This window comes from Ptychodera flava, chromosome 4 (assembly GCF_041260155.1).
Source record: "Ptychodera flava strain L36383 chromosome 4, AS_Pfla_20210202, whole genome shotgun sequence".
NCBI lineage: Eukaryota > Metazoa > Hemichordata > Enteropneusta > Ptychoderidae > Ptychodera > Ptychodera flava.
Genome location: NC_091931.1, coordinates 12,436,420 through 12,461,448, shown reverse-complemented (window position 1 = coordinate 12,461,448; position 25,029 = coordinate 12,436,420). Strand labels below are relative to the sequence as shown.

Sequence of the window (25,029 nt, the reverse complement as noted above, 5' to 3'; positions counted from 1 at the left end):
ACTGTTTCTTACATGATTTCTTTGTTTTCTCGTATTCACCGCTTTGCCAAACACTTGCTCTTTATCATCCACGCTGTCGCACTTGACTCTCAGTAATTGAATTCAAGAGACAATGCGCCCTCCATTGGTAACATTCGAAATCGTACATTCATACTTGTCAAAAATGAGCTGTACTTGAGAGTTCTCGCGGGTCACCAAAAGAGGGCACACTGCATAGTACTGGAGCCCAGTGAATAAAGTTGTGAAATCTCATGTTGTCACATTGTTCATCCAGGTCATCATGACATGTTAGAGACGCAAACCCGACCATGCCCATGACGTTTTAAAGAGGCGGTTGTGACACTACGTACGTTTACTTACTGACTTACTCCTTTTCAACATTTTCTTTTGTTCGTCAAGCAACTTGCATTTCATACCAATCAACAGTCGACTAGAATTTCTTGTTACTTATTATACTTCATAACTTCATACATAAGGACTTATTGTATTAATATCATTTTCAGCCTTTTAGTCGATTGTAAAATTTGTCAGTGTTAGATCATGTGAAGATGTACTTAGATGTTTATTGTTTGAAAACGCCATAGAGTAATTTAAATACAGTCTTGAAACTTTCCTTGAAGAAGTATACAATGATTTGGATGTTGTGCTATCTAATTCATGATTTATATGCACTCCTACTGCATAAGCGTTGTCCGAACAATAAAATATAACATTAAATGTCAGCGAGCTTTGAGTGATCATTGCAACCCATTGCGATATTCCTTAATTCAGAGCACGCTGAGTGGTAATAATGCGCCATTAACAGACCAATATTTGTTTCCAAATTTCCTTTCAAATAATTATTTTTGTATGCAAAATCATAAAAAGAATATTCACAATGTTTTGCTGCCCCTTATCGCAAACTAGCGATTGAAACTATTCACCAAAGATCAGATTTATAAGAAATTTGAATTCGATCTCCCAAATTAAGATAGAATTCATCAATATTACATGTATAAGCGAGCTGGATCTTTCGCATTTGTAGCTATCATTGACTGATGTTGCCGAATGAGGTGTCTATTACAGGATTATGTTTGGACGTGAAATCATAGATTTTGTTCAAATCAATGGAGTTAAACACCAGAGACAAACATTACCCGGGAAATCAAACGGTAAAAGAAGCTGAATCGGATCGCTCACAATCCTACCCTTTGACAGTCAATTTCGAGCCATAGTTTCTGACGATTAAAATGTAATAGACGACATATGTGTAAATACATATAGATGCTATAGTAGAGGAGGATCTTATGGGACACGTAAAAACATGTAAATTTTACATGTAGCCCACACTATCATATTAGGACTTTTCTTAGGAGTTCTAGAACGTGCAATAATGATCAGAACAAATTGCATACCATAGTGAACTAATTTCTGGGAAATATGAGTTACGGGAAGCCAAACGAATATACATAAAAGATTGTCAGAGTTTTTTGTACTTAGTTGAAATGTACATTATCCAGACGTGAAATATAATACATCATTACTGACTTTGAGTATTGTATTTTCAAGTAAACTTGATTTAAGCCTCGAAAAGAAGTCATCATCAACACGGCCATGAAGTCGAATGCGCAATGTGACTTTTGTTGTATTTTACAGTGTGTATCAGTGCGCGATAGGATATACAAAGCGTACATCACTCATAGTTAAATAACAACACGTGGCAGTAAGGGCACGCTGACACTTGTAAGACTATGACAAATTCTAAGATGTGAACATGCTCATATCCGGTTATATAACACAAAGCACAAGCATTAAAATGGAACTCTATTGATTGGTTTCTGAATAAAGAATACACACGTCTTACATGTTCAAAAATAGTGACAGAGAAGTAATTTTGTTTATGTGCATCGCATGTGAGTTTTTGTGTATTCAGAATCGTTGTTTTAGCTTGTTGAAATGAGTTTAGTAGATTTGTCTGAGGCTGCTGGTGAGTTTTCTTGCCATCCCTTTTTGTACGTTAAATGAAGACGAGTGTTCTCAATGCTAGCCAGCAAGCATTGTTCCTTTCTGTTTAATGTTCACAGTCGTCTTAGTGATTGGCTAAAAGATGGAAATAGGACATCGATTATTGCATTGAAACTTGAAACAGGTTTGACGAGATGTATCGATCGAATAAAAAATAGGGATACAATCTATGTCATCATGGAAAGTGTAACGAGGATTTTCATACAGGGAGCTCTAGGATCGATTTAGTTGTGAACAAAGAGAATCGGCAGACCGGATTGAATCCTCTCTAGTTGTTGTTGTCTACGGTTAACATGATTTTGCTAGAAACACTTCAACTGTTCGTGAATCCATACTGAAGCAATTCACAGGAAAGCGTCACGGTTGTTTTTGTTTTGAATAACGATTGCTCAAGTCAAGTTACAATGGAAAATCTATGAACGTAAATAATGTATATGAAACACTTAAATTACTTCACAAAAAAAGGGAAATGATACTTAATAAAATCTAACAATTACGTATGACTCATGTCGCTCGAACATGCCACAGGAAAGGACGAAAAAGGTCGTTTTGCGATTTGTTATTATAAATATAGCAACACATTTGCACACGGGTATATTTACTTATGTAAATGCAAGTATGTATGTTTGTTAAATACATCTTGTGTCTGCACTCAGTCTGTTCCAAGTTATTTGGCATTTGGTTTGGTTCTCTACACCTTATCACAGCTGGAAGATGTTACCATGGGTGTATTCATCGGTGTTGATCACCGTTGCCATACCTTTAATTACCATTCTTGCACCGCTGTCAGGTAGGCATGAGTAGACATTACATGTTTTCTGTGAGATGGAGGTTGCTTTTTAGAGATTTGAATATGCGGCGTGTTAGATGAAAGTTTTCTTTGGCACTTTAAACAAGCAAACGTGTGATTATTTAAAAAAAAGGCGCAGAGAGACATATTCAGAAATGTTTGCTTCAGTTTGGCAGTCAACTACCAAAACAAAAACTAAAGTTCAGACAGTGATACCATGGTAAAGTGCAAGGAGTTCTTTTGTTGGTAAGGTCATACAGTGTGAGCAGGTTTCAATTGTCCTGATGATTATCAGATAATCTCAAGTACCAAATTATAAGAAAAGATTCAGATTTCTGGATTTAAACGTTGTATTATTCATTCATTCTTTATTGTCATTTGTAAGTTTTGTAGCGTCAATTTCACATATGAAAAATACTACAGAAAATGACGATTTCAGAGCCAGAAAAAAACAGCTAACAGCTGATCGAGTCTTGCCCCATAAGTCGCGACGCCGATGTACCGTGATCAATGAAATGCAGTTTGTGTTCTGTGCGTCTGCTTTAGAAGCAATAACATTATTATTCCCCTAAGTTGACCTACCGTACCCCTGCAAAACGAAATTGATATATTGACTCCGGGATTACGGCGCGTGCTGTAATTTGCAATGGTTCACAATAAAGTTGCACCCCGATACAAGTGTATAATCTGGTCTGTGTCAGCATGTAGAAGTTTATATTCGGGCTATTGTATTCATTTTCGAAAGTTCTCGTTTCTGACCCTACTACGGCTCCAAGTGAAATCTGCATATCTGAGCCTGTAAAATATTGTTTAATTGTTAACACGATCGTCATATCCTGTCAGACACATATAACTAGCATGTTTTTCTTGTAATCTTACAATTAGATGGTGCTGACTGTGTAGGAACTGGTACACTGACATCGAAAAAGGTTATGCTGGATAGCACATGTGACTGGAGCTATGTGGCCATCTCCCAAACCGTACCAACCATGTCCGCTTTCAGCCTCTGTGTTTGGATGAAAAGTTCAGACACGGCGGAAAATGGGACGCTCTTCAGCTATGCGACCGTCACCTCGATTCAAGAGATTGGTCTTCGCACTGAAAATGGAGATCTGATTTTCGTTTTCAAGTCGCAAGCAGTCAGAAGCGCCTATGCCGGCATCTACGACGGAATATGGCACTTTTTATGCGTGAGATGGAGATCTTCCGATGGGCGTTGGTCGCTTCTAAAGGATGATCAATTTGCGGCTGCAGGTATGGGACTTGGAACGGGTGAAGAAATCGAGGGAGGAGGGATTGGTCTTATCGGACAGAGTCAGGAAGTACTCGGTGGTGGCTTCACAAGGCGACGTTCCTTCACTGGAGACGTAGCAAACTTCAACATGTGGTCGCAACACATAATGACTGTCGAGTTCCAGGTTTGTTGATCGACCGATGATTTTTGAGAGGTGTAAATATAAGAGAGAGAGAGAGAGAGAGAGAGAGAGAGAGAGAGAGAGAGAGAGAGAGAGAGAGAGAGAGAGAGAGAGAGAGAGAGAGAGAGAGAGAAGGGGTGTTTCAGTGCATCATTTACTTTTCAGAAAACCTTTAGTCGCAAAGTGCAATTTAAGAGATGTTAGCCAAACAGACATTTTGAGTACATCGATAGTGAATTTCGAAATAGCTCCGAATTAAAACGTGCTTGAGTGATAAGAAAAACATAGAAAATGACGCAATCTGCATTCACTGCAAACGTTCTCCTTCGATAAATTTTGCAAAAATTACAAGCGAGCCCAAGGCACCAGTCAATACACTGCTCAAATGCCCATGGAGTTACAACTATATTACAGGAAAGTGATGTAGGGATCAGATACGAAATATGAAACATTGTAAATGTACGAATGTTTTTATCATCTCGAAGCGAAGGATAAAGCTTCGCCATCCTACGAACGGATCAAAATATATGTCTTAATGTCTTTTTATTCTGTCCTCACTGACAACTTCCTGTGCATTGCATTCCCCTAAAGGACATTTCGCTGGATTGTAATGGCGAAGAAAATTGTGGTGACGTCATATCCTGGAGCGAGTTCACCAATAGTGAACTCTTTAATGTCGCCTTGCTCAGTTCCGACACATGCGGTAAGTGTGTTTGAATCCGAACTATTTCACTTTCAAACTGAAAAAGTTACACGTGAATATACCCCATGAAGGATCTGTGGATAAATATTATTGATAATGAAATGGAAACGCAAGTACAATGACAATGTTCATACTTGAATAAAATATGCAATAACAAGCGGCACACCTCCTACATGCAACTATGCCAAAAACGAGCAAGATATCGTAAAGTCCACATATCAGAAAGAGGGGTTACAGACACTCATCGGCATTAATCAGCGGAATCTTGAGCAAACGGTTGCCGATTGCAAGATGTTATTTCAATAATAACTCTGAGCATCTTTAACTTTGTTGTCGTTCAAAGATGTTCTGCTTGCTTTCACTGAGCTCGATCAACAGTTGGGCGGCCGCTTAGGATCAGGCCCGATCCATTTTGTCCGAATGTTGTGTAGATTATCTAAGAAGTCTCATCCGATGTAATTTGTAAGACTGGAGAATACCAAGAGCTATCGCTCAGCTGTAGTACAATTCGGCATTATCTTACGGGGTATTTTCGCACGATGTTATTTACCATGAAGGCACCCTCAGACAAGCGATGATTTCTACCGCTAGGATGATGTGGCCTTGTCTTCATGCGTGCCCCTAAATTACACACACTAGCTGCGCGACATAGTTGTCCAGTGTTACATTTCAATCACCAGAAAATACGGTTTGCTGACAGTGTTGACAACAGCCATTGTAGACTTGTCGCTAAATATCTTCGTGTGTTCGTCGGCAACTGTCGAAAGAAATTCAAACAAATATATTTGTTTTGCGCCAGTGTTTATTGATTCAGATGGCTATACTAGTGTGTTTCATAGTTTTCATTATATCGTTACATACGACGAATAGTTTTCGTAGTCCCTGGTTATAGTTAAGCGAGTGTTTCAAAAATCAATTTAAGAATTGCAAAAAATATTTAATTTCTATATTTAGGTAGAATGCACCTCGGAGACAAATATTCGGACCCTCAAATTTTTACAACACTTTTCATTACTAACAGTTGTTGGGTCTCATTTTGAAGGTCTTGGACTTAGTAAGTAGTCTTCACCGTCTTAATTTTGTGAAATTCGCAAATTTATTTTTCCCCAAATCAGTTAACACATGGATCGCAGCCGTTTTGAATTTCAAATATATGTAAACGGTAGCATTTTTTTCTGTCATGCCAAAATTTGCACGGTAACCCCTAGTTTTTATTCTTGATTTGGTAAGTTTCGTTGAAAGATTCCGTAGGGAAAGTGTGAGGAAAGGTTTAAGTGTAAGTCTTTCAATTTCAAGGCGCAAAAATACGTGTATGGAATAACTTTTAGACTAAGAAATTGAACTTATGATATCACTTGAGTGCGTGAAAGACAAGACGAGAACGTATGATCATATGGTGTGAATACTTTGTGGCTGCAAATGGATCATGTTCAAGCACTCATTTCTTTGCAGGTGGTTCTACTTTATCGTGTAGATCTTCCATAAATCTACAGAAAGACTTCCAAGGTCAGTTCGTCGGTAACGTCATTACCACACTGAGCATGAATTCCAGCATGGATTGTGCTCGCAGGTGCGCTAAAATGAGCGCGTGTCGGTCCATCGATTACAGCAAAGAGAATGCAGTCTGTCAGCTGAGTCGGGGCAGTGTGGGAAACACACCAGACCTAGTACAGTACCAAGACTCTGTCAGCTACGAAGTTGTGGGCGCCACGTACGAGGTAAATCAAGATTCAAAGTTATCGATGCTGAGGGTCACCCTGATAAAGTTATCGAGTTTGACAGAACACTTAGAATTAACCGTTTAAATCTGATTGGAGAATTATAAATAGCCATCATGTAACATTTCACAAAAACAAATCGCCGATTAGTTTCCCATCAGAATGAAAAAAAGTCTTCATTATTAAACTCAGAGAGGTAAATAAAAATGTTCATTTATTAAACATCCAAGTTTTGTACAGCTTTACTTTATGAAGGCTGGACCACAGCCACAACCACTACTCTTTTAAGCAGGTCCACGATGTTTCTTTAAATCACTTCTCTGCTTCAATACGACGGCTCATAGACGTTATCAATCACACTGCCTTTTGCTGTCACGTTACGTGTGTACAGGCTTGAATAAAATAAAGTAATATATAAGATAGTTTGAAGTCATACCGAGAGATGTCTTCAGAGAATTTTAAGACATTGTATTCGTGTTTTCCACGTGGAAACGTGGGAAAATCCGTCTGTGAGAAGAAGCGTCCATTAAGAGGAAAAAAATGACGTGGTTTAGGGAGGGCAATACGGAGATTTTGTAACGGGAACGAGACAGCGGGAAGTTATCGACATGGGAAGTAGGAATAGGGAAAAACTAATGGGCTTATCAGACAGTTTTTCAGCTATTTAACAGCTTTTCCTTTCCTCAAAATGTTCAGTTTGTTTCGCACGGTATTAAATGTATTCAGCATCTCCGATTAAACTTGCTCAACCTCCTTGTTGGCTGCAGGGAAATACCGGTACCACGTTCCTCCTTCTTTTCAACATAAATTCCTCTGGACACTAAAAGGAATAGTCTGACAGAAACATTTTGTCGTCACCTACATAAAACCATGACGATTGTCCAACAATGAACTTGACATCGCCGCATGGAAACCCTACATATGCGTTCAAGATTGTTTTGAAAATTTTGTTTAGGGAAATTGAAACTTCCACAAAACATTCTGGAAAGTTATGAGATCGGGGGAATCAGATCATAATTTCGCCTATTAGAATTTTTCACTATGAAACTTTCGTTTTCTGCATTAACTTTAACATATAAGCTCACTGAAGGAAACAGATAACACGATTATCTTAGCTGTTTCTATGAATACATTAATGTGAATGACTTAATTTTGACCCTTTTTTTACAGATTTCTACCGACTCATGCGTCAACCAGCCTTGCAATCCTGGTGAAATTTGTCAAGCAACCTGTGAAGCCTATGAATGCATTCCACAAGTCCCTACATGCGGTATGTTAATGTATCCCCACATCAGTTAAATCACAACCCCATCATCGTGGCAATTGTGTTCCCTACCCCGCTGAGCAACCAAATTGTTCACAAGACAAGACAGCGACAGCCATTTTAAGTAGATCATAGCAGAAAATAATCGTACATGGAGGTCGTTATGATGGAATGCTTAGCCCATGAATCAATGTGCAATATCCGCCGTTGTACAGTTATGCCGTAATAGATACGTAGATGTAGTTAGGTAGAGAGGAAAAGACTAGCATACATACATACATACATACATACATACATACATACATACATACATACATACATACATACATACATACATACATACATACATACATACATACATACATACATACATACATACGTATGTACGTACGTACACACACATACATATTTTTCAAAAAGGGTTCATAAGAAGCGTTCATAAGTCTTAGGCTCTGATCAACGTTTGATAAATACTTTTTAATTGTTTGTCGTGGTTTTAATTTTTATTGGAAACAGACCAAGAAAAGCGAACAACGGCTGCGACCGAAGAAAGCAAAAGATTTAACATGTGTAGGTCATGATGTTGTAGGAGGCTCTCTCATATCAATTTGGTCAATTTTAATTTTTAAAGAAAGAAATGAAATCACTCAAAGAAATATAAAACAGGGTCATCATCCCAACACTTCAATAACTCAAGAAAATACAGATTCAGATGTGTCAGGTCCATGTTAAAATGCCAGAAACAATCAGTCTTGCTATTTCTCAAAATATTCAGACATAGTAGGCCTCTACATTTTCTTCAAGTTCCAGAAATTACCAATTCTAACTTTTGGATAAATTTGATATCAATCTTTAACAGCTGAAAGCTGGGATGTTCTTCCTTCAGCTTACACTCATATACGCATTTCTTATACAGAAGTGCAATATCATTCCTAAAAATTGACCGTTCTTTGTCTCCCAGAATTATTTACTTAGGTAAAGCATTTTCCGGACAATTCAGAACTTTATTCCATAAATTATATTTTTGGAAAACATAAAATCAACAAAAAGATGTGTCAACGTTTTTAATGCATTTTGACGGAATGTGCACAGATCTGAGCTCACTAAAGATGACTTTTATTCGATGAAGTGTTGCATTTGTTAGAAGGGTATTGTGGTTTATTTTCCACTGAAACTCATGCAAAGGGCTGCTGACGGTAACTTGAAAGGGCACTTAATAAATAAATTCCCAGTCAAGTTACTCTTCAAACAATTATACATGACAATACTAACTTTTAGGGATAACAAAATAATTACTACTTATCGTAGTACGAACATGTTTTGAGGAAGAATTAAACAGTGGTTGTGAGTTCTCCTGAGAATAAACCAGGTATTATTTTTACTAGTCGTACATATACATATCTATAACTGGGACAAATCTGATATTGTTCCCTGTCATTGTAGGAAACTGATTTGATATATACTTATTTTTAAAAAAAATCCAATCATATCTTATCGTAATCTGAAAAGAAATCTGAAATATAAACAATTCTGGCATTAAATGTATTTTGTGGAAAGGCTATATTACTGTTACTGTAACATCTTTTCAGGAAAGATCTATTTGGTTGTTATTTTCAGCTAATTGTACCAACCCGGGCACACCCCTCAATGGTCAACAATCAGGCGGGTATCAACATGGCGACACCGTGACATTCGATTGTGATGTCGGCTACACGCTGGACGGTGCAGACAGCGCTGTCTGCACGAATGGCTTGTGGAGTGACCCAGCACCGCAGTGCAGAAGTAAGTATTCATTGTTACTAAATGTGATCTGTAACCTGAAATATCGATGGATGTTTACATCTGCGAATGGAAACCACTGCTAAACCAACACATTCATGTCGTTTGCAGGTTTCGCTGATTGCGGTGAAGTTTTGGCGTTCGGCTTCACATCAGACGGGGTCTATTACATTAAACCAGCGGGCCTTGCAGTGCCTGTCCAGGTGTTCTGTGACATGACGACGGATGGTGGAGGCTGGACGGTGATACAAAACCGCGTGAACAAAACCGTTATCTTTGAAAGAGATTGGCAAGATTACAAAGACGGGTTTGGAGTGCTGGGCTGGGGTTACTGGTTTGGCAACGACAACATACATTACTTAACGACACAGAATACCTATATCCTTCGGGTAGACGTCGTTGACTTTTCTGACAATCTTATCTGGGGAAAATATAACGCATTCTCCATTGCCGATGAGGCGTCCCTCTACACTATGACAATCGGAAGCCTGCTTGATGGAAACGAGGCTGATCAGATGACGTATCACAACGGCGTTCCCTTCTCGACACTGGACAGTGACAACGATAACAACGCGGGGAACTGTGCACAGGCCTTCCAATCGGCCTGGTGGTACAAGAAAGATCAAATTCAGAATTGGCAGCTCAACTGCTATATGTCTGATCTGAATAAGCAGTTTGCCCAGAACTGCCCGCAACCTGAAGGTGCGAAATATGGCGTCGGTGTCAACGGCGTTATGCATTGCCTTCGTAAGACAAGCATGAAAGTTAGGGTATAAACTATATCTTTGATATTGGTTGCGATACATACCTACGTTTTCTCAGAATGACAACTTTAGGACAGTTTAAAATTTATTCTAGTAAGGCAGTTGGATAAATATCAGAAGCGAGAGATTTCAACAATTTAAGGCAGTACTCGCTTCGGAATTCGAGGATTAAACTTTCGCTCACATTTTCCACAAGGTAAATTTAATTAGGAAATGAAGAATAAAATGCAGGGTTCACTTAAAGTGGTCCTTTCATGATTGGCCTATGATTAAATGGGTGTTGCTCATTAATATTCATCATGCCTATTATGGCACACTGGCTAGTTTTTTCGACGCGGTAATTTCAATAGCGCTATGACCCGAACAAGTCACATGAGGGGATCATTTTGAGTGATTGACTTTGAAAGGGACGCCAGTGTGACGTCACGGTCTCTGTTGGCGACCATTCACATTTAAATTGGCAGTTTTTGCTCACTATAGCTTATCATCGACTACTCGACTAGACAGAGTATGGGCGAAGGCCATAAATCTCTGAGGACAAAAATACTTCGTTTAGGGACTGGGCTAAATAAGGTACAACATAAACAAATTGCTCATTATTTCCCGACGCTTGAATATCAAAATGTCCACCATCTCTGTTCTTATTCTATGGGGAAAATTAGTTTGATTTAAGTTAGCCCCGAAGTGGTAGTATCAAGGGTATTTTAAAAATATAAGGGTCCGAAAATCTGTCCTCGTGGGTCATTCCACCATACGCAATAGTGTTTTCGCTACAAGGGTTTACGAACATGTGTTTTTTAGAAATGATTCTCACAAATTTTATTCGTTAACGTATCAAGCTGAGTTTTTGTTCAATTACATACCGATACCTTTTCGTTCACCCGGCGATTTTGTCTTGATGGAGTGCTTCATCTCCTGAATTCTGAAATGTCAAATAATCTGTTGGGAAAGAAAACGAAATGTTTGCAAAGTCATTGTAAATACAATTTAAGTACGTTTAAAATTGTCTTTGGTGTGTTGCTAATTGCCAATCTGTAACTTAATTATTTGCTTCGTTTGTTACTTCGAATAAAATGAAAGAATCCGATATATATTCTTGTCTGATGGATAAAACAATATTTGAAACGTGGACAGTCTATGAAAATGCACTCTCTGAACATCGTCTTGCGTAGGCAAAAATTATCATTTCGTATCAAACTGGTACCTCCTCATATTCATGGTATAATTATGACTTTCGTAACCTTCTTCTTGAAGTTGTGAACTATAAATATACTATATTTACATGTGTTTTGTCTTAATACATAGATATAATATTTAACATGCAAAATCAGAGGTAGGTATTCTTTTCTGTTTTTTTTGTAATGAATAGCAATATTTCTCTGCTTAGTTCCATGAGTTTTAACTGACAGGTCGCGTTATTTGAGCGCGAAAGTGAAAGTTTAGTAGGATTTACAATTTTTCTCAGCTTTGAATTTATCTACCATTAGTGTTTGTTATGGCGCGCTCTCATTATTTTAGGGACAAAGCAAATTGTAGACGGTTACAGAGTTTTCATCCAAACGATATGTGTATGTGTGTGTGTGTGTGTGTGTGTGTTGGGGGGCGGGGTGTTAAGTAATACAACCTTCATACGAGCTCGTTCTTGGGCTTTTTTTTTAGCTCACGTGTTCACACACATGAGCTAATGTCGTACCAGCGACGTCTGTCTGTCTGTGTGTGTGTATTATGTGTGTGTCTGTCTGTGTGTCTGTCTGTGTCTGTCTGTCTGTCTGTCTGTCTGTCTGTCTGTCTGTCTCTCTGTGTCTCTCTGTCTACACGATAACTCAAAAAGGTTGAACAGATTCAAGTCAGATTTGGTAGACAGTATCGTATGCTAATTGCAAGAACTGATCAGATTTTGGCAATTGTGGCTGGCATATTAATGAAGTTATGACCTATTATTTTTTTTTCATAATGGCTGCCCATAGAGACATTAATGACAGTGCCAACATATATCAAGAAATTCTGCACAAAATTTCATGAAAATTTTCACAGATGACAATTTCAGAACATGATGATACTGTGGGTGTCATGTCAATTATCTGCTCATTTGCATATTTAATAAACTTTTTGTAATTAGTGATATAACGCCGAAATTCCTACACCAAATTTGATGATACCAGCTACAGATATTAATCTGAAAGATATCTGACTGTGATGTGAAGCATTGAGTTGTGTTGAATTAATTAAGGGTTCATTTGAATATTTAATGAACTTTATAATGAGTGATTTAACCCTGAAATCATTGCAATAAATTTGATGAAACCTGCTACAGATATTGATCTGATAAATATCTAATTGTCGCGAGAAACACTGAGCAGTATGAAGTTTATTAAGGGTTCATTTCCATATTTAATGAACTTTGTAGTTAGTGATATTACTTCGAAATTACAGCATTGAATTTTGATGAAACGTGCTACTGATGTTGATCTGCTAGATATCCTATTGTCCAATGAGGCATTGAGCAGTGTCAAATTAATACACAGCTCATTTGCATATTAAATGAAGTTTTGTGATTAGTGATTTAACTTTATATGTAATATTATATGTAATATTTCTGCCTTAGCTCCTATTCTGCCATTACTTCTGAAAATCTGTCTGAATAAACGCGTTCCCCGGCTTAAAACCGTCGCTCACATCTGTTATTCATGGTTGGTCACATGGCTCTAGTTGACACATGAAAGTCTTTCAAACTGTTTACGCGTCCGAGTAAAAATATGAAGAACCGTGTTTTATTTCAAGGAAAATTCAGGTGTGAACTGCTAATTCTCATTGTATTTGTAGCCTGGAACCTTACCATCGAATCACTCTTCACGATTAGAGAATTCAATACGGTCATTGTTGTTCATGTGAATAATTAGACCAAGGTTTACGTAAACAGAAATCATAACTGATCTATCCGATCATTTGTAACACAGATAATACTGGTATGTAAAGTTATCAAGCTGGGAAGAGTTTCCGCGGCAACAAAACTTTCAGTGTAGTTTCCATGCTTTAATGCCGGCCGAAAATTACGCTAATGAATTTTGCTTATGTTGGAATTATCGATGAACAGATCGTTGATTTTATTCTCAGACATTATTTTAATGATGCGAACGAAAAATTGATTCACAAATCAGATAAAAAATTCGGCTTCTATCTCCATCCTCTAAAATCGATCAGCGGTATGATTTTCAAAGGCCAGATTATATGAACATAGTCGAATGTCGCAACGTTTGAGTCCCCGTCTGCTGTTACTAGGTAATTCTGCCTTGATTCTTGATTCTACTGCATGTAAATTATTGAAAGACTTGTTGTTCTATGAAGCAACGACTGCGTATGTTGCGGAATAAACACAGGCGAATTCAATAATCAATGAAAAACCACTTGTGAAATTTTTCCCACTAACAATATATAACTTGATATTAACTAGAAAATGTATATGATATTGATTTCATAGATTACTACCATACTCTACCTTCAACAAAATAAAAGATATTCTTCAAAACATGAACGTGTTTATCCGATCCCTTGCATCACAACTCAATACATGTAAATGTTTATGGAAACGAACAATGAATGAATTTCTTCGGACACAAGTACATGTAGTCGAATATTCTCTCAGATGTCTGCGGCAAGAATAAACATGACGGCGTGCATCTTTTCATTGGCACAAATAAGGATATTCCTTTTTTTCGCAAAATTCCTCTTGAACTTATCAGGTACGTTGAATCTTTACTATTATTCTTGAGCCTGCTTTGGGTGATATCCTTTTGTTCAATTAAGTTTCCACTTGTAAAAGTTATTTCCCATTGTCGAATTAGTTTGAAAGCAATTCAGTTGTTGATCGTTGTATCGTGGTATAGCGGGGTTTTCATGAAAACAAGCGATATCGCCTGAGTATATTTCCACTTTTTTATATGCTTCATCTGCCACAAAACGAAATGGTGAAGTTAACCAGATCGCCATTACAACCTACATTCATTACAAGTGGACACAGCTCCTCATGCAAAAGTGTAGCATCAGAACAATGTCCATTATCATACGATTGGTGTTGTTATCACCACGGCGCTTTCGTCAATTTCAGCAAAACAAAACTACAGTTCGTGTACGTCGTAAAAAAACATTCGTACCGTCAGTATTCATTTGAGTTTTCGTACAAAAGCAAGGTTTTTTTATTCTTACGTCTCACTTGAAAATCCCCATTCGCTCTAGATTTAACATGTTTTGCATTACCAAAATACCAAAGCAATCTTTTTTCTTGCATGATTAATTTATTTCGAGCAGAAGCCGCAGAATGCCTGGGTACGGGCGTACTGACAGCTAAGAAGGTTAGATTTGATAGCTCTTGTAACTGGAGTTACATGACTGTCTCCCAACCCCTACCAAACATGTCAGCTTTCACTCTCTGTGTTTGGATAAAAAGTTCAGACGTAAACAGAAACGGTACACTCTTCAGCTACGCAACAGTGACCTTGATTGATGAACTTGAGCTACGTACTGAAAACGGGGATCTGACTTTTGTCCTGAAGTCGCAACAGGTGACCATAGCCACCTTTGGTTTTCACAACGACATTTGGCAGCATGTTTGTGTAAAGTGGGCATCTACTGCCGGACGGTGGTCGGTGTTCAGGGATGGGCAAAGTGTATTTTCTGGTAACGCCCTCGCGTTGGGATCGGAAGTCGAAGGTGGGGGAATCGCTATCATTGGTCAGGGGCAAGCGATTGTTGGTGGTGGATTCTCACGGACGCGTTCCTTCACCGGTGATATGGCAAACTTCAACCTGTGGTCAGAAGCTTTGAGTGATCTTGACTTGAAGGTCAGTTCTTCGTTAAATGTTACAGTACAGTCGGCGTAAATCTGTACGTAATGTATCTCGCTTCAAGGTCAGTTACAAATCGATGGAAATAACTATTTTAAACTATTCCTAAAAGTTTACGTAAATATATTCTTTAAGTAAACGCCGCCAGCTATTCTTCAGCTTACTTACGATCTCACACATCAAAGTGTAAATTTGTAAAGCGCAGATGCAGGATCGATTTCCGTTAACTCTCTGTTTGAAAGGAAGTATTGTAGCTCCTCCCATAATTGTAGGTCAGAAATTAGACCTGATCTACTTTCAGATCCAATGCAACCAAGCTTGGTTATAAAATTCCCTTCATACGCTACATGTAATGTTCCAGTAGTTTCATCACGTGGGGACAGGAAAATACGTATTTCTTTTTTTCTCCGAAACGTAAAATTGTCGTTGAATTCTTAGTGTTCACCTGTTTAATGAGATACCTTCATATCAGTAATATTTCACTTATATATGAACGTTTCTTCTCCCACAGAGCATCTCGCATGCTTGTCATGGTGAAGTTAATTGTGGTGACGTCATTTCCTGGAAGGATTTTACACTAACTGATCTTACAAATGCTGCTTTCTTATTGGTTGATATGTGCGGTGAGTACTCGACGTGCGACATGCTGTGTTCATGAGTTCACGTGTCAGCGGAAGGTTCCACGCTGTGACAATTTACATACAAGAGAAAGGTTATCTAATTTGCGTCATTTTACGCCGTCATGAACCATCCATCTCTTTCTTGCACATGTCAATTTTGAAAATGCCTGCCTTCAAAGATTGATTTCACTAGTATGTTCTTTGTTTTCACGAGACTAGACCAGGAAATTGTTTATCGGAGAAAATGTTGAGACTTCCACTCGATTGCTCTCTCCTCATAGGCGGGTTATCATATTCTTGCAAAACATCAATAATACTACGGAGTGACTATCAGGGTGGAATTCAAGGGAACCTGATCGAGTCCGTGTCGGCGCCGTCCAGCATAAGCTGCGCTCGTAGATGTGCCAAGACAAACACATGTCGATCCATCAATTTTAGCAGAAGCCGGAAGATATGCCAGCTGAGTACAGGTAGCTTTGACAGTAGCGATGGATTGGTAAACTACGAGGATTCTGTCAGTTACGAAGTGGCAAAATCTAGAGATAAGGTACATGTAATGAGAGAGTAAATAGACCCCGAAAAAATCAACATTCCTCTTTTCTCATCAAGGGAACATCAAATATAACTAAAAAGCCAAGGTCAAGTTTCTTATCGTTTGAAAAAATACAAACTCAGAAACTTCCAAGGTCAACGAAAATTAAGACAGACAGACAGACAGACAGAGACAGAGAGACAGACAAACAGACAGACAGACAGACATCGAACATACACTAGAGTATATACATACGCACCGACTCATGGACATGAAACTCTAATTAACAGTAAAACTCTCTGAAGCACAACTTAAAGTTTCGTGTATCACATCGATCGTCAGAAGATCGATTCACCTGTCCTGTGCTGTTTTGTATGGCTGTACTGAACAATATCGCTCTAGCGAAGGATATTTTCTGGGTAGAATAGATTAACATTGTGTGTCATGACGGCACTTTGAGGTCCACTTATTACACGTAATATTGTTGACAAGCAGAATTGACCTTTTTGAGGTTTTTTTTTTTATAAAGAAAGATAATATCTCTGAAAGACGCTCGAATAGTTTACTGTAGCCGAAGAAAATCTACCAAAATGTATTGAATGGTGGATGTTTGTCATCTAGAAGCCAGAACTTGAATGAGATACAATAGTGAGATAGTTTCTTGCCTTTACTAAAGGCTGAATTGTTGAAGACTGCATATGCTCATTGAGCTGTGAGCGATGGTGGGAATAAACAGTGAAAGAACGCAATAAGAGAGAATATTATAATTACAAACTGTTGCATGAAATTTTGAGATATGTTCACTTCCTTGTTGGGATTCAGTTAGTACACCATGGCAACAACGACAAACATTAGGCCTACACATTCGATATCATCGATCATTTGTACGTGTCTAACTTATTTTAATTTCCAAAATGATTGACCCTGTAACGAAGTACTGCAATACGATTGACTTCACAAAAGATTTGTATATCGTAAGTCCTGCGATTCATCAACTCCGTCGATCAATTCATCATTTCATAGACAATGGACGGCGCATGCTCAAACCACCCTTGCGGGCCAGAAGAAATTTGCCAGGCAACATGCGGAAGCTACGAATGTTCTGCTCAACAGCCGTCATGTGGTGAGTGATGGTTGTCAGAACAGCGAGAACAGCTTAAAGCGATTCTTTTTTCAGAAACGTTCACTCTGTTAAGTGAATTCTTTGACCTTTTGAATCGACCAAAGGCAGTCACAATCGATCATTACCTAAAGATGTTTAAAAAAAATATGTTTTGCAATTTCCTGCCTGATACTTTCATGTGGAAACGAGGGAGGAAACAACGCATGTAATTAAATAAAGAAATCGACGTCATAGACTCAGTATTTCAGTTGGGCCAATTCTGTTGGCAAACTGCATCCCTTAACATACGGTACATAATAACTCAACTTCATGAAAATTTGCTTCCATTAGTATACTACGAGTATATCCCAGTCATGAGGAAAAGAGGCAAATTATTGCCCTCCGAATTTCCCCCAATTTTCCATACATTTAACACTTGGCGGCGTTGTTCGCACAATGTATTTGATTGATAGATGAGGTAGTATGCGTCTCGAAAATGAAAGCTTGAAATTTTGCTTAAACTTTCCTCAATGAAACTGTCAACTATTCTCTCACTAAATCAAGAATAAAAGTCAGATCTCACCGTGCAAAATTTGTCTCTAGACAAACAAATTACCTGACATTCACCGATGTTGAAACTCAAAATGGCCGCCATTCCTGTGTCTACTTCACAGGGAAAAATAAAAATTTCGAGTTTCGAAAAAAGACTCTACAATATTTCTTACTCAAAGAGCTTTAAAATGATCCCCAAGAAATGGTTGATCTTTAATAAGTTTGAGAATCGGAATATCTGTCTCCGAGGCGCATTCTACCTTAAAGATCACGGTATGGTGAACGCAATTGTATTTCGCACGTCAACGTAAAGAAAGACAACTCTTTTACGAAGACCCTGGTCTGCCATATCATTCACAGTTGACGTTAGCCGCCGCTCTGTTGAAACAGGCGACTTTATTCTGTCCATTTATTTGAATTTAAAGATGCCTTAATTATGAGAAGACTTCGGAGGTGCTTTCATGCGAAAATATCTCAGGGCAGTAAAAGAATTGGGGACGGTGATTGTCAGCGGTACAAACTGTACGTCTTCCTTAGCCAATTCTGCCATTGCCTTTTGCCGTCATACGTCAACACGTGGAATATAGTTGTCACATTAGCTTTCATTTGCAAAACCATTTACTAAAATATCAAATCGCTACGTTTCATATAGTATTGTATTTCAACACTGCGCAAAAAGTACACTTCTCGTGTACAAACTGTTTTGCAGAAAAATATTCTGCCATTTTGAGCAGATCAGAAAACTCTTCAACCACCACAAATATTGTGGAGGTCTAGAGTATCAATTTACACTATACAATAACGTATCGAATGGCCTCTCTTCCACAAGCAAAATCGAAAATACTTCGGAAAATAATTTAACAGCGATTAAAGTGCACAGAATGTCAACGTTTATTATGTGCGTGTTTGCCTCACATAAATTTCTTCTCTATTTGGGTGAAAATAATAACAAAGTTTGATTTATAAATTTTTATCCAACGAGCATGCATTTATCTAGTATTTGTTCCAGTCTTTTTAGCTGTATGCTGCGAATTAGCTTCGTAAATTCTACATAATGGTGTGGTCGCTCATTTCTCCTCTCTTTGCAACATCATATATTGACAGCGGACTGTCCTGATCCTGGCGTGCCAATAAATGGTGAACAGGAAACCGTACCGACGTATTTCTATCACACCAGTGTGGTGACATTTACCTGTAACAGTGGCTACGTTATGGAGGGATCAAGCTCAACGACTTGCGATGATGGTGTTTGGAATAACCCACTGCCGACATGTGTTACAGGTACGTTTATCATATGTTCTCTGTTGATATCGAAAATAATGTCCTTTAAGTTTTCACACTTGGCATAATTGGAGCGCCCGATTTATGACTTATTGGTTGACTGATTGACAGACTCAAAACTTACTCATCACCTCGGTCTCTCACTCACTCACTCACTCACTAACTTTATATTCAGCTGTGTTTTCCATAGATGTACAACCGAAGGGTCATTCAGCTTATTCCTCACTATCATGGTTTCTTTTATCTCAGCTGGACCATCGGACTGTACAGACCCTGGGCCGTTTCAAAATGGGGATACAACGGGTGAATTCACCCATGGTTCGTATGTGTCCTTTGACTGCCACAGTGGTTACACATTGGAAGGGCCGGACTACATCCAATGCGACAATGGTGTATGGAGTGAAGACATCGCAGTGTGTAGAGGTACTAGATATAATTTAGAATAGCTTATTGATTGTCATACCTATAAAACCTATGTTGAATGACTCCAGGTATGAAAACTTCATACATTCGTGGAAAGTATTCCTTCTGACCGTCCGTAGTTTTGACCCGCCACGTGTAGTTTTCAATAATTAAAATAACATGTATAATGTTTAATTACATGCGATTTACTAGAAACTTTCACTATCAATGTAAACTCTATGTTGAACTCACTTGGACGTATACTACTTCCCAAATTACTGTAGGAAATACACGAAATTTTATGTATAAATTACTTAGTGAGATGCTTAAAGGCGAAATCATTATTAAGAAACTTTTGGACAGTTAAATTTTGTGCGGCAAAATTTACTTATTCAAGTCGACATTGTATCTATAGTTTCTGCCGTATCGGGGCCGTAATACTTTCGTTCACGACATTGCAAGCAAAATTTGTTTCCAAATCGAATGCTATCTTTTTAACGGCCAATAGGTTGAAATTATTGCATTGTAGTTGGACACTTTTTGTACAAAAATAAGAATGCAACAGAAATCCATGAATAAACACAGAAGTTAAAAGGTACTGTTATTTTATCAGGACTTATATTTGTACAAAATGACTGCAGAAAATTAAGACTACCACTTGGTAATTGAAACTCCGCCCTACATCTTAAAGTGAGGCCTCTCATGCCGGCTTTCTTTAAATGTGTTGTATTCACAGCGGACTGTGCTGATCCAGGTGTACCTATTAACGGTGAACAGGAACTCGTACCAACGTATTTCTATCACACCAGTGTGGTGACATTTACCTGTAACAGTGGCTACGTTACGGAGGGATCAAGCTCAACGACTTGCTATGATGGTGTTTGGAATAACCCACTGCCGACATGTGTTACAGGTAGGTTGAACATCGATTCTCTGTTGATACGGAAAATGGCAATTCCTAAATGTTTCAATGCTTTGTATAGTTGGAGCACAAGACATATTACTAACTAACTTAGCTGTAGATTCTTTGTTACGTTGTTACTTACTTTGTTACATACTGACTTTCTAGCTTTTGTTCTGCTTAATTAGCGATTTACTTAATAACTCCCTCGTCAACTCACATATTCACTGTCATTCAGTCGTTTACTAACTCACTCTCTCGCTCATTAATTGCTTCCTATATAGTTCATAGCCCCCGCCTGTTTGTTGAAGTATCGGCATGTCCATACTCGCTGATCAAGCAGCATGCATTGTTTATTGATGGCTTGTGATAGTTGTACTTTCTGACTACCAATATAACAGACGTATGAAGTTTTTAAGCTCCGTGGATCTTTCTTTTCAGCTGGACCATCGGACTGTACTGACCCTGGGCCGTTCCCAAATGGGGATGCAACCGGTGAATTCACTCATGGTTCGTATGTGTCCTTTGACTGCCACAGTGGTTACACATTGGAAGGGCCGGACTACATCCAATGCGACAATGGTGTATGGAGTGAAGACATCGCAGTGTGTAGAGGTACTATATATCATTAAGAATAGCTTATTGATTATCATACTAAGGCTTGCCGATGCTTAACTGAAACCACAAAATGTTTAAAAAGCTATGTTGAGTGACTCTAGGTATGAAAACCCCATACATCATGGAAGAATTGCTCATCATGCGAAGTTTTGACCCGTCACATGTAGTTTTGACAAACTAAAATAACACTTTTAATTACGAGCAATTTACGAGAAATTTTTAGTTTGCTTGTGAACTCTATGTTAAACTTACTTGGACATAGAGTACTTCGCAAGATAACATTAGCAAATACACAAAAATATATAAAGCATATAATTATGGAGGTGCTGGAAGGCAAAACAATTATAAAGAAAGTTATGATAAAATTTTCTGCTGCAAAAGATATATTTTTATGTCAACAATTAACCTAGACTTTCCTGTCTGACCATGGCCGTGATACTTTCGTTACGTTAGATTGCGAAATTTGATTGCATATCGATTGCTCTCGCTCCTGAACGGCCAATTAAAATTATTGCATTGTTACTATACATGTTTGTACAAAAATACCATAACAATGGAACCAAAAAATCATGAACCAACACACAAGTCAAAGGATAGTATTTGTTTTTGAAGTTTTGCCTACACTAATATTTGTACAAACGCCTGCAGAAAATTATGACTACAACATGTTGGTTGAAAACCCCGTATATCTTGAAGCGAGGTCTCTCACCTGCCTTCTTCAAATATTTTATACTCATAGCGGACTGTGATGATCCAGGTGTACCTGGTAACGGTGAACAGGAAACCGTACCGACGTATTTCTATCACACCAGTGTGGTGACATTTACCTGTAACAGTGGCTACGTTATGGAGGGATCAAGCTCAACGACTTGCTACGATGGTGTTTGGAATAACCCACTGCCGACATGTGTTACAGGTAGGTTGAACGTCGATTCTCTGTTGATACGGAAAATGACAATTCCTTAATGTTTCCATGCTTTGTATAGTTGGAGCACAAGACATATTACTAACTAACTTAGCTGTAGATTCTTTGTTACGTTGTTACTTACTTTGTTACATACTGACTTTCTAGCTTTTGTTCTGCTTAATTAGCGATTTACTTAATAACTCCCTCGTCAACTCACATATTCACTGTCATTCAGTCGTTTACTAACTCACTCTCTCGCTCATTAATTGCTTCCTATATAGTTCCTGGTGCTAGATAGCCCCGCCTGTTTGTTGAAGTGTCGGCATGTCCATACTCGCTGATCAAGCAGCATGCATTGTTTATTGATGGCTGGTGATAGTTGTACTTTCTGACTACCAATATAACAGACGTATGAAGTTTTTTAGCTCCGTGGATCTTTCTTTTCAGCTGGACCATCGGACTGTACTGACCCTGGGCCGTTCCCAAATGGGGATGCAACCGGTGAATTCACCCATGGTTCGTATGTGTCCTTTGACTGCCACAGTGGTTACACATTGGAAGGGCCGGACTACATCCACTGCGACAATGGTGTATGGAGTGAAGACATCCGCAGTGTGTAGAGGTACTATATATCATTTAGAATAGCTTATTGATTACCATACTAAGACTTGCCGATGCTTAACTGAAACCACAAACTGTTTAAAAACCTATGTTGAGTGACTCTAGGTATGAAAACCCCATACATCATTGAAGAATTGCTCATCATGCGAAGTTTTGACCCGTCACATGTAGTTTTGACAAACTAAAATAACACTTTTATTTAAGAGCAATTTACGAGAAATTTTAAGTATGCTTGTGAACTCTATGTTAAACTTACTTGGACATAGAGTAGTTCGCAAGGTAACATTAGCAAATACACAAAAAATATATAAAGCATATATTTATGGAGGTGCGTGAAGGCAAAACAATTATAAAGAAAGTTATGATAAAATTTTCTGCTGCAAAAGATATATTTTTATGTCAACAATTAACCTAGACTTTCCTGTCTGACCATGGCCGTGATACTTTCGTTACGTGAGATTGCGAAATTTGATTGCATATCGATTGCTCTCGCTCCTGAACGGCAATAAAAATTATTGCATTGTTACTATACATGTTTGTACAAAAATACCATAACAATGGAACCAAAAAATCATGAACCAACACACAAGCCAAAGGATACTATTTATTTTGAAGTTTTGCCTACACTAATATTTGTACAAGCACCTGCAGAAAATTATGACTACAACATGTTGGTTGAAAACCCCGTATATCTTGAAGCGAGGTCTCTCACCTGCCTTCTTCAAATATTTTATACTCATAGCGGACTGTGATGATCCAGGTGTACCTGTTAACGGTGAACAGGAAACCGTACCGACGTATTTCTATCACACCAGTGTGGTGACATTTACCTGTAACAGTGGCTACGTTACGGAGGGATCAAGCTCAACGACTTGCTATGATGGTGTTTGGAATAACCCACTGCCGACATGTGTTACAGGTAGGTTGAACATCGATTCTCTGTTGATACGGAAAATGGCAATTCCTAAATGTTTCAATGATTTGTATAGTTGAAGCACAAGACATCTTACTAACTTAGCTGTAGATCCTTTGTTACGTAGTTACTTACTTAGTTACATGTTGATTTTCTAGGTTTTGTTCTACTTACTTAGCGACTTTCTTTATAACTCCCTCGTCAACTCACTTATTCACTGTAACTCAGTCGTTTACTGATCTCTCTATCTCTGTCTCTCTCATTAATTGCTTCCTAGTTCCTGGTGTTAAATAGCCCCCGCCTGTTTGTTGAAGTATCGGCATGTCCATACTCGCTGATCAAGCAACATGCATTGTTTATTGATGGCTGGTGATAGTTGTACTTTTTGACTACCTACATAACAGACGTATTAAGTTTTTAAGCTCCGTGGATCTTTCTTTTCAGCTGGACCATCGGACTGTACTGACCCTGGGCCGTTCCCAAATGGGGATGCAACCGGTGAATTCACTCATGGTTCGTATGTGTCCTTTGACTGCCACAGTGGTTACACATTGGAAGGGCCGGACTACATCCAATGCGACAATGGTGTATGGAGTGAAGACATCGCAGTGTGTAGAGGTACTATATATCATTAAGAATAGCTTATTGATTATCATACTAAGTCTTGCCGATGCTTAACTGAAACCACAAAATGGTTAAAAACCTATGTTGAGTGACTCTAGGTATGAAAACCCCATACATCATGGAAGAATTGCTCATCATGCGAAGTTTTGACCCGTCACATGTAGTTTTGACAAACTAAAATAACACTTTTAATTACGAGCAATTTACGAGAAATTTTTAGTTTGCTTGTGAACTCTATGTTAAACTTACTTGGACATAGAGTACTTCGCAAGATAACATTAGCAAATACACAAAAATATATAAAGCATATAATTATGAAGGTGCTTGAAGGCAAAACAATTATAAAGAAAGTTATGATAAAATTTTCTGCTGCAAAAGATATATTTTTATGTCAACAATTAACCTAGACTTTCCTGTCTGACCATGGCCGTGATACTTTCGTTACGTTAGATTGCGAAATTTGATTGCATATCGATTGCTTTTGCTCCTGAACGGTCAATTAAAATTATTGCATTGTTACTATACATTTTTGTACAAAAATACCATAACAATGGAACCAAAAATATCATGAACCAACACACAAATCAAAGGATACTAGCTATTTGTTTTGAAGTTTTGCCTACACTAATATTTGTACAAACGCCTGCAGAAAATTATGACTACAACATGTTGGTTGAA

General features: G+C 38.2%; 2 protein-coding genes across 2 annotated transcripts; both read left to right on the top strand.

Annotated features, from left to right (window-relative positions):
• Positions 1–2,664: 2,664 nt before the first annotated feature.
• LOC139130425 (uncharacterized) lies at positions 2,665–11,528 on the top strand. Its single transcript, XM_070696215.1, has 7 exons — positions 2,665–2,794; positions 3,680–4,212; positions 4,801–4,912; positions 6,365–6,630; positions 7,801–7,900; positions 9,512–9,676; positions 9,785–11,528. The coding sequence occupies exons 1-7, from the start codon at positions 2,719–2,721 to the stop codon at positions 10,447–10,449; spliced, it is 1,917 nt and encodes a 638-aa protein (XP_070552316.1). The 5' UTR covers positions 2,665–2,718; the 3' UTR covers positions 10,450–11,528.
• Positions 11,529–14,846: 3,318 nt separating this feature from the next.
• Positions 14,847–24,021, top strand: LOC139130619 (sushi, von Willebrand factor type A, EGF and pentraxin domain-containing protein 1-like). The gene is made up of 10 exons (XM_070696369.1): positions 14,847–15,275; positions 15,790–15,901; positions 19,189–19,365; positions 19,615–19,788; positions 20,504–20,680; positions 21,110–21,283; positions 22,026–22,202; positions 22,641–22,805; positions 23,557–23,733; positions 24,005–24,021. Exons 1-10 carry the CDS (start codon positions 14,847–14,849, stop codon positions 24,019–24,021), a joined length of 1,779 nt encoding a protein of 592 aa, XP_070552470.1.
• Positions 24,022–25,029: the final 1,008 nt, after the last annotated feature.

What these genes read in the sequence shown, in the direction of transcription:
- LOC139130425 (XM_070696215.1), top strand. Translation starts at nt 2,719, where the DNA reads ATGTTACCATGGGTGTATTCATCGGTGTTGATCACCGTTGCCATACCT. An exon ending in CATTCTTGCACCGCTGTCAG is followed by an intron (nt 2,795 to 3,679) that starts GTAGGCATGAGT and finishes TCTTACAATTAG; the next exon opens with ATGGTGCTGACTGTGTAGGA. An exon ending in TTGTGGGCGCCACGTACGAG is followed by an intron (nt 6,631 to 7,800) that starts GTAAATCAAGAT and finishes CTTTTTTTACAG; the next exon opens with ATTTCTACCGACTCATGCGT.
- LOC139130619 (XM_070696369.1), top strand. Translation starts at nt 14,847, where the DNA reads ATGTCAGCTTTCACTCTCTGTGTTTGGATAAAAAGTTCAGACGTAAAC. An exon ending in ACTGCCGACATGTGTTACAG is followed by an intron (nt 19,366 to 19,614) that starts GTACGTTTATCA and finishes CTTTTATCTCAG; the next exon opens with CTGGACCATCGGACTGTACA. An exon ending in ATGGAGTGAAGACATCCGCA is followed by an intron (nt 22,806 to 23,556) that starts GTGTGTAGAGGT and finishes TTATACTCATAG; the next exon opens with CGGACTGTGATGATCCAGGT.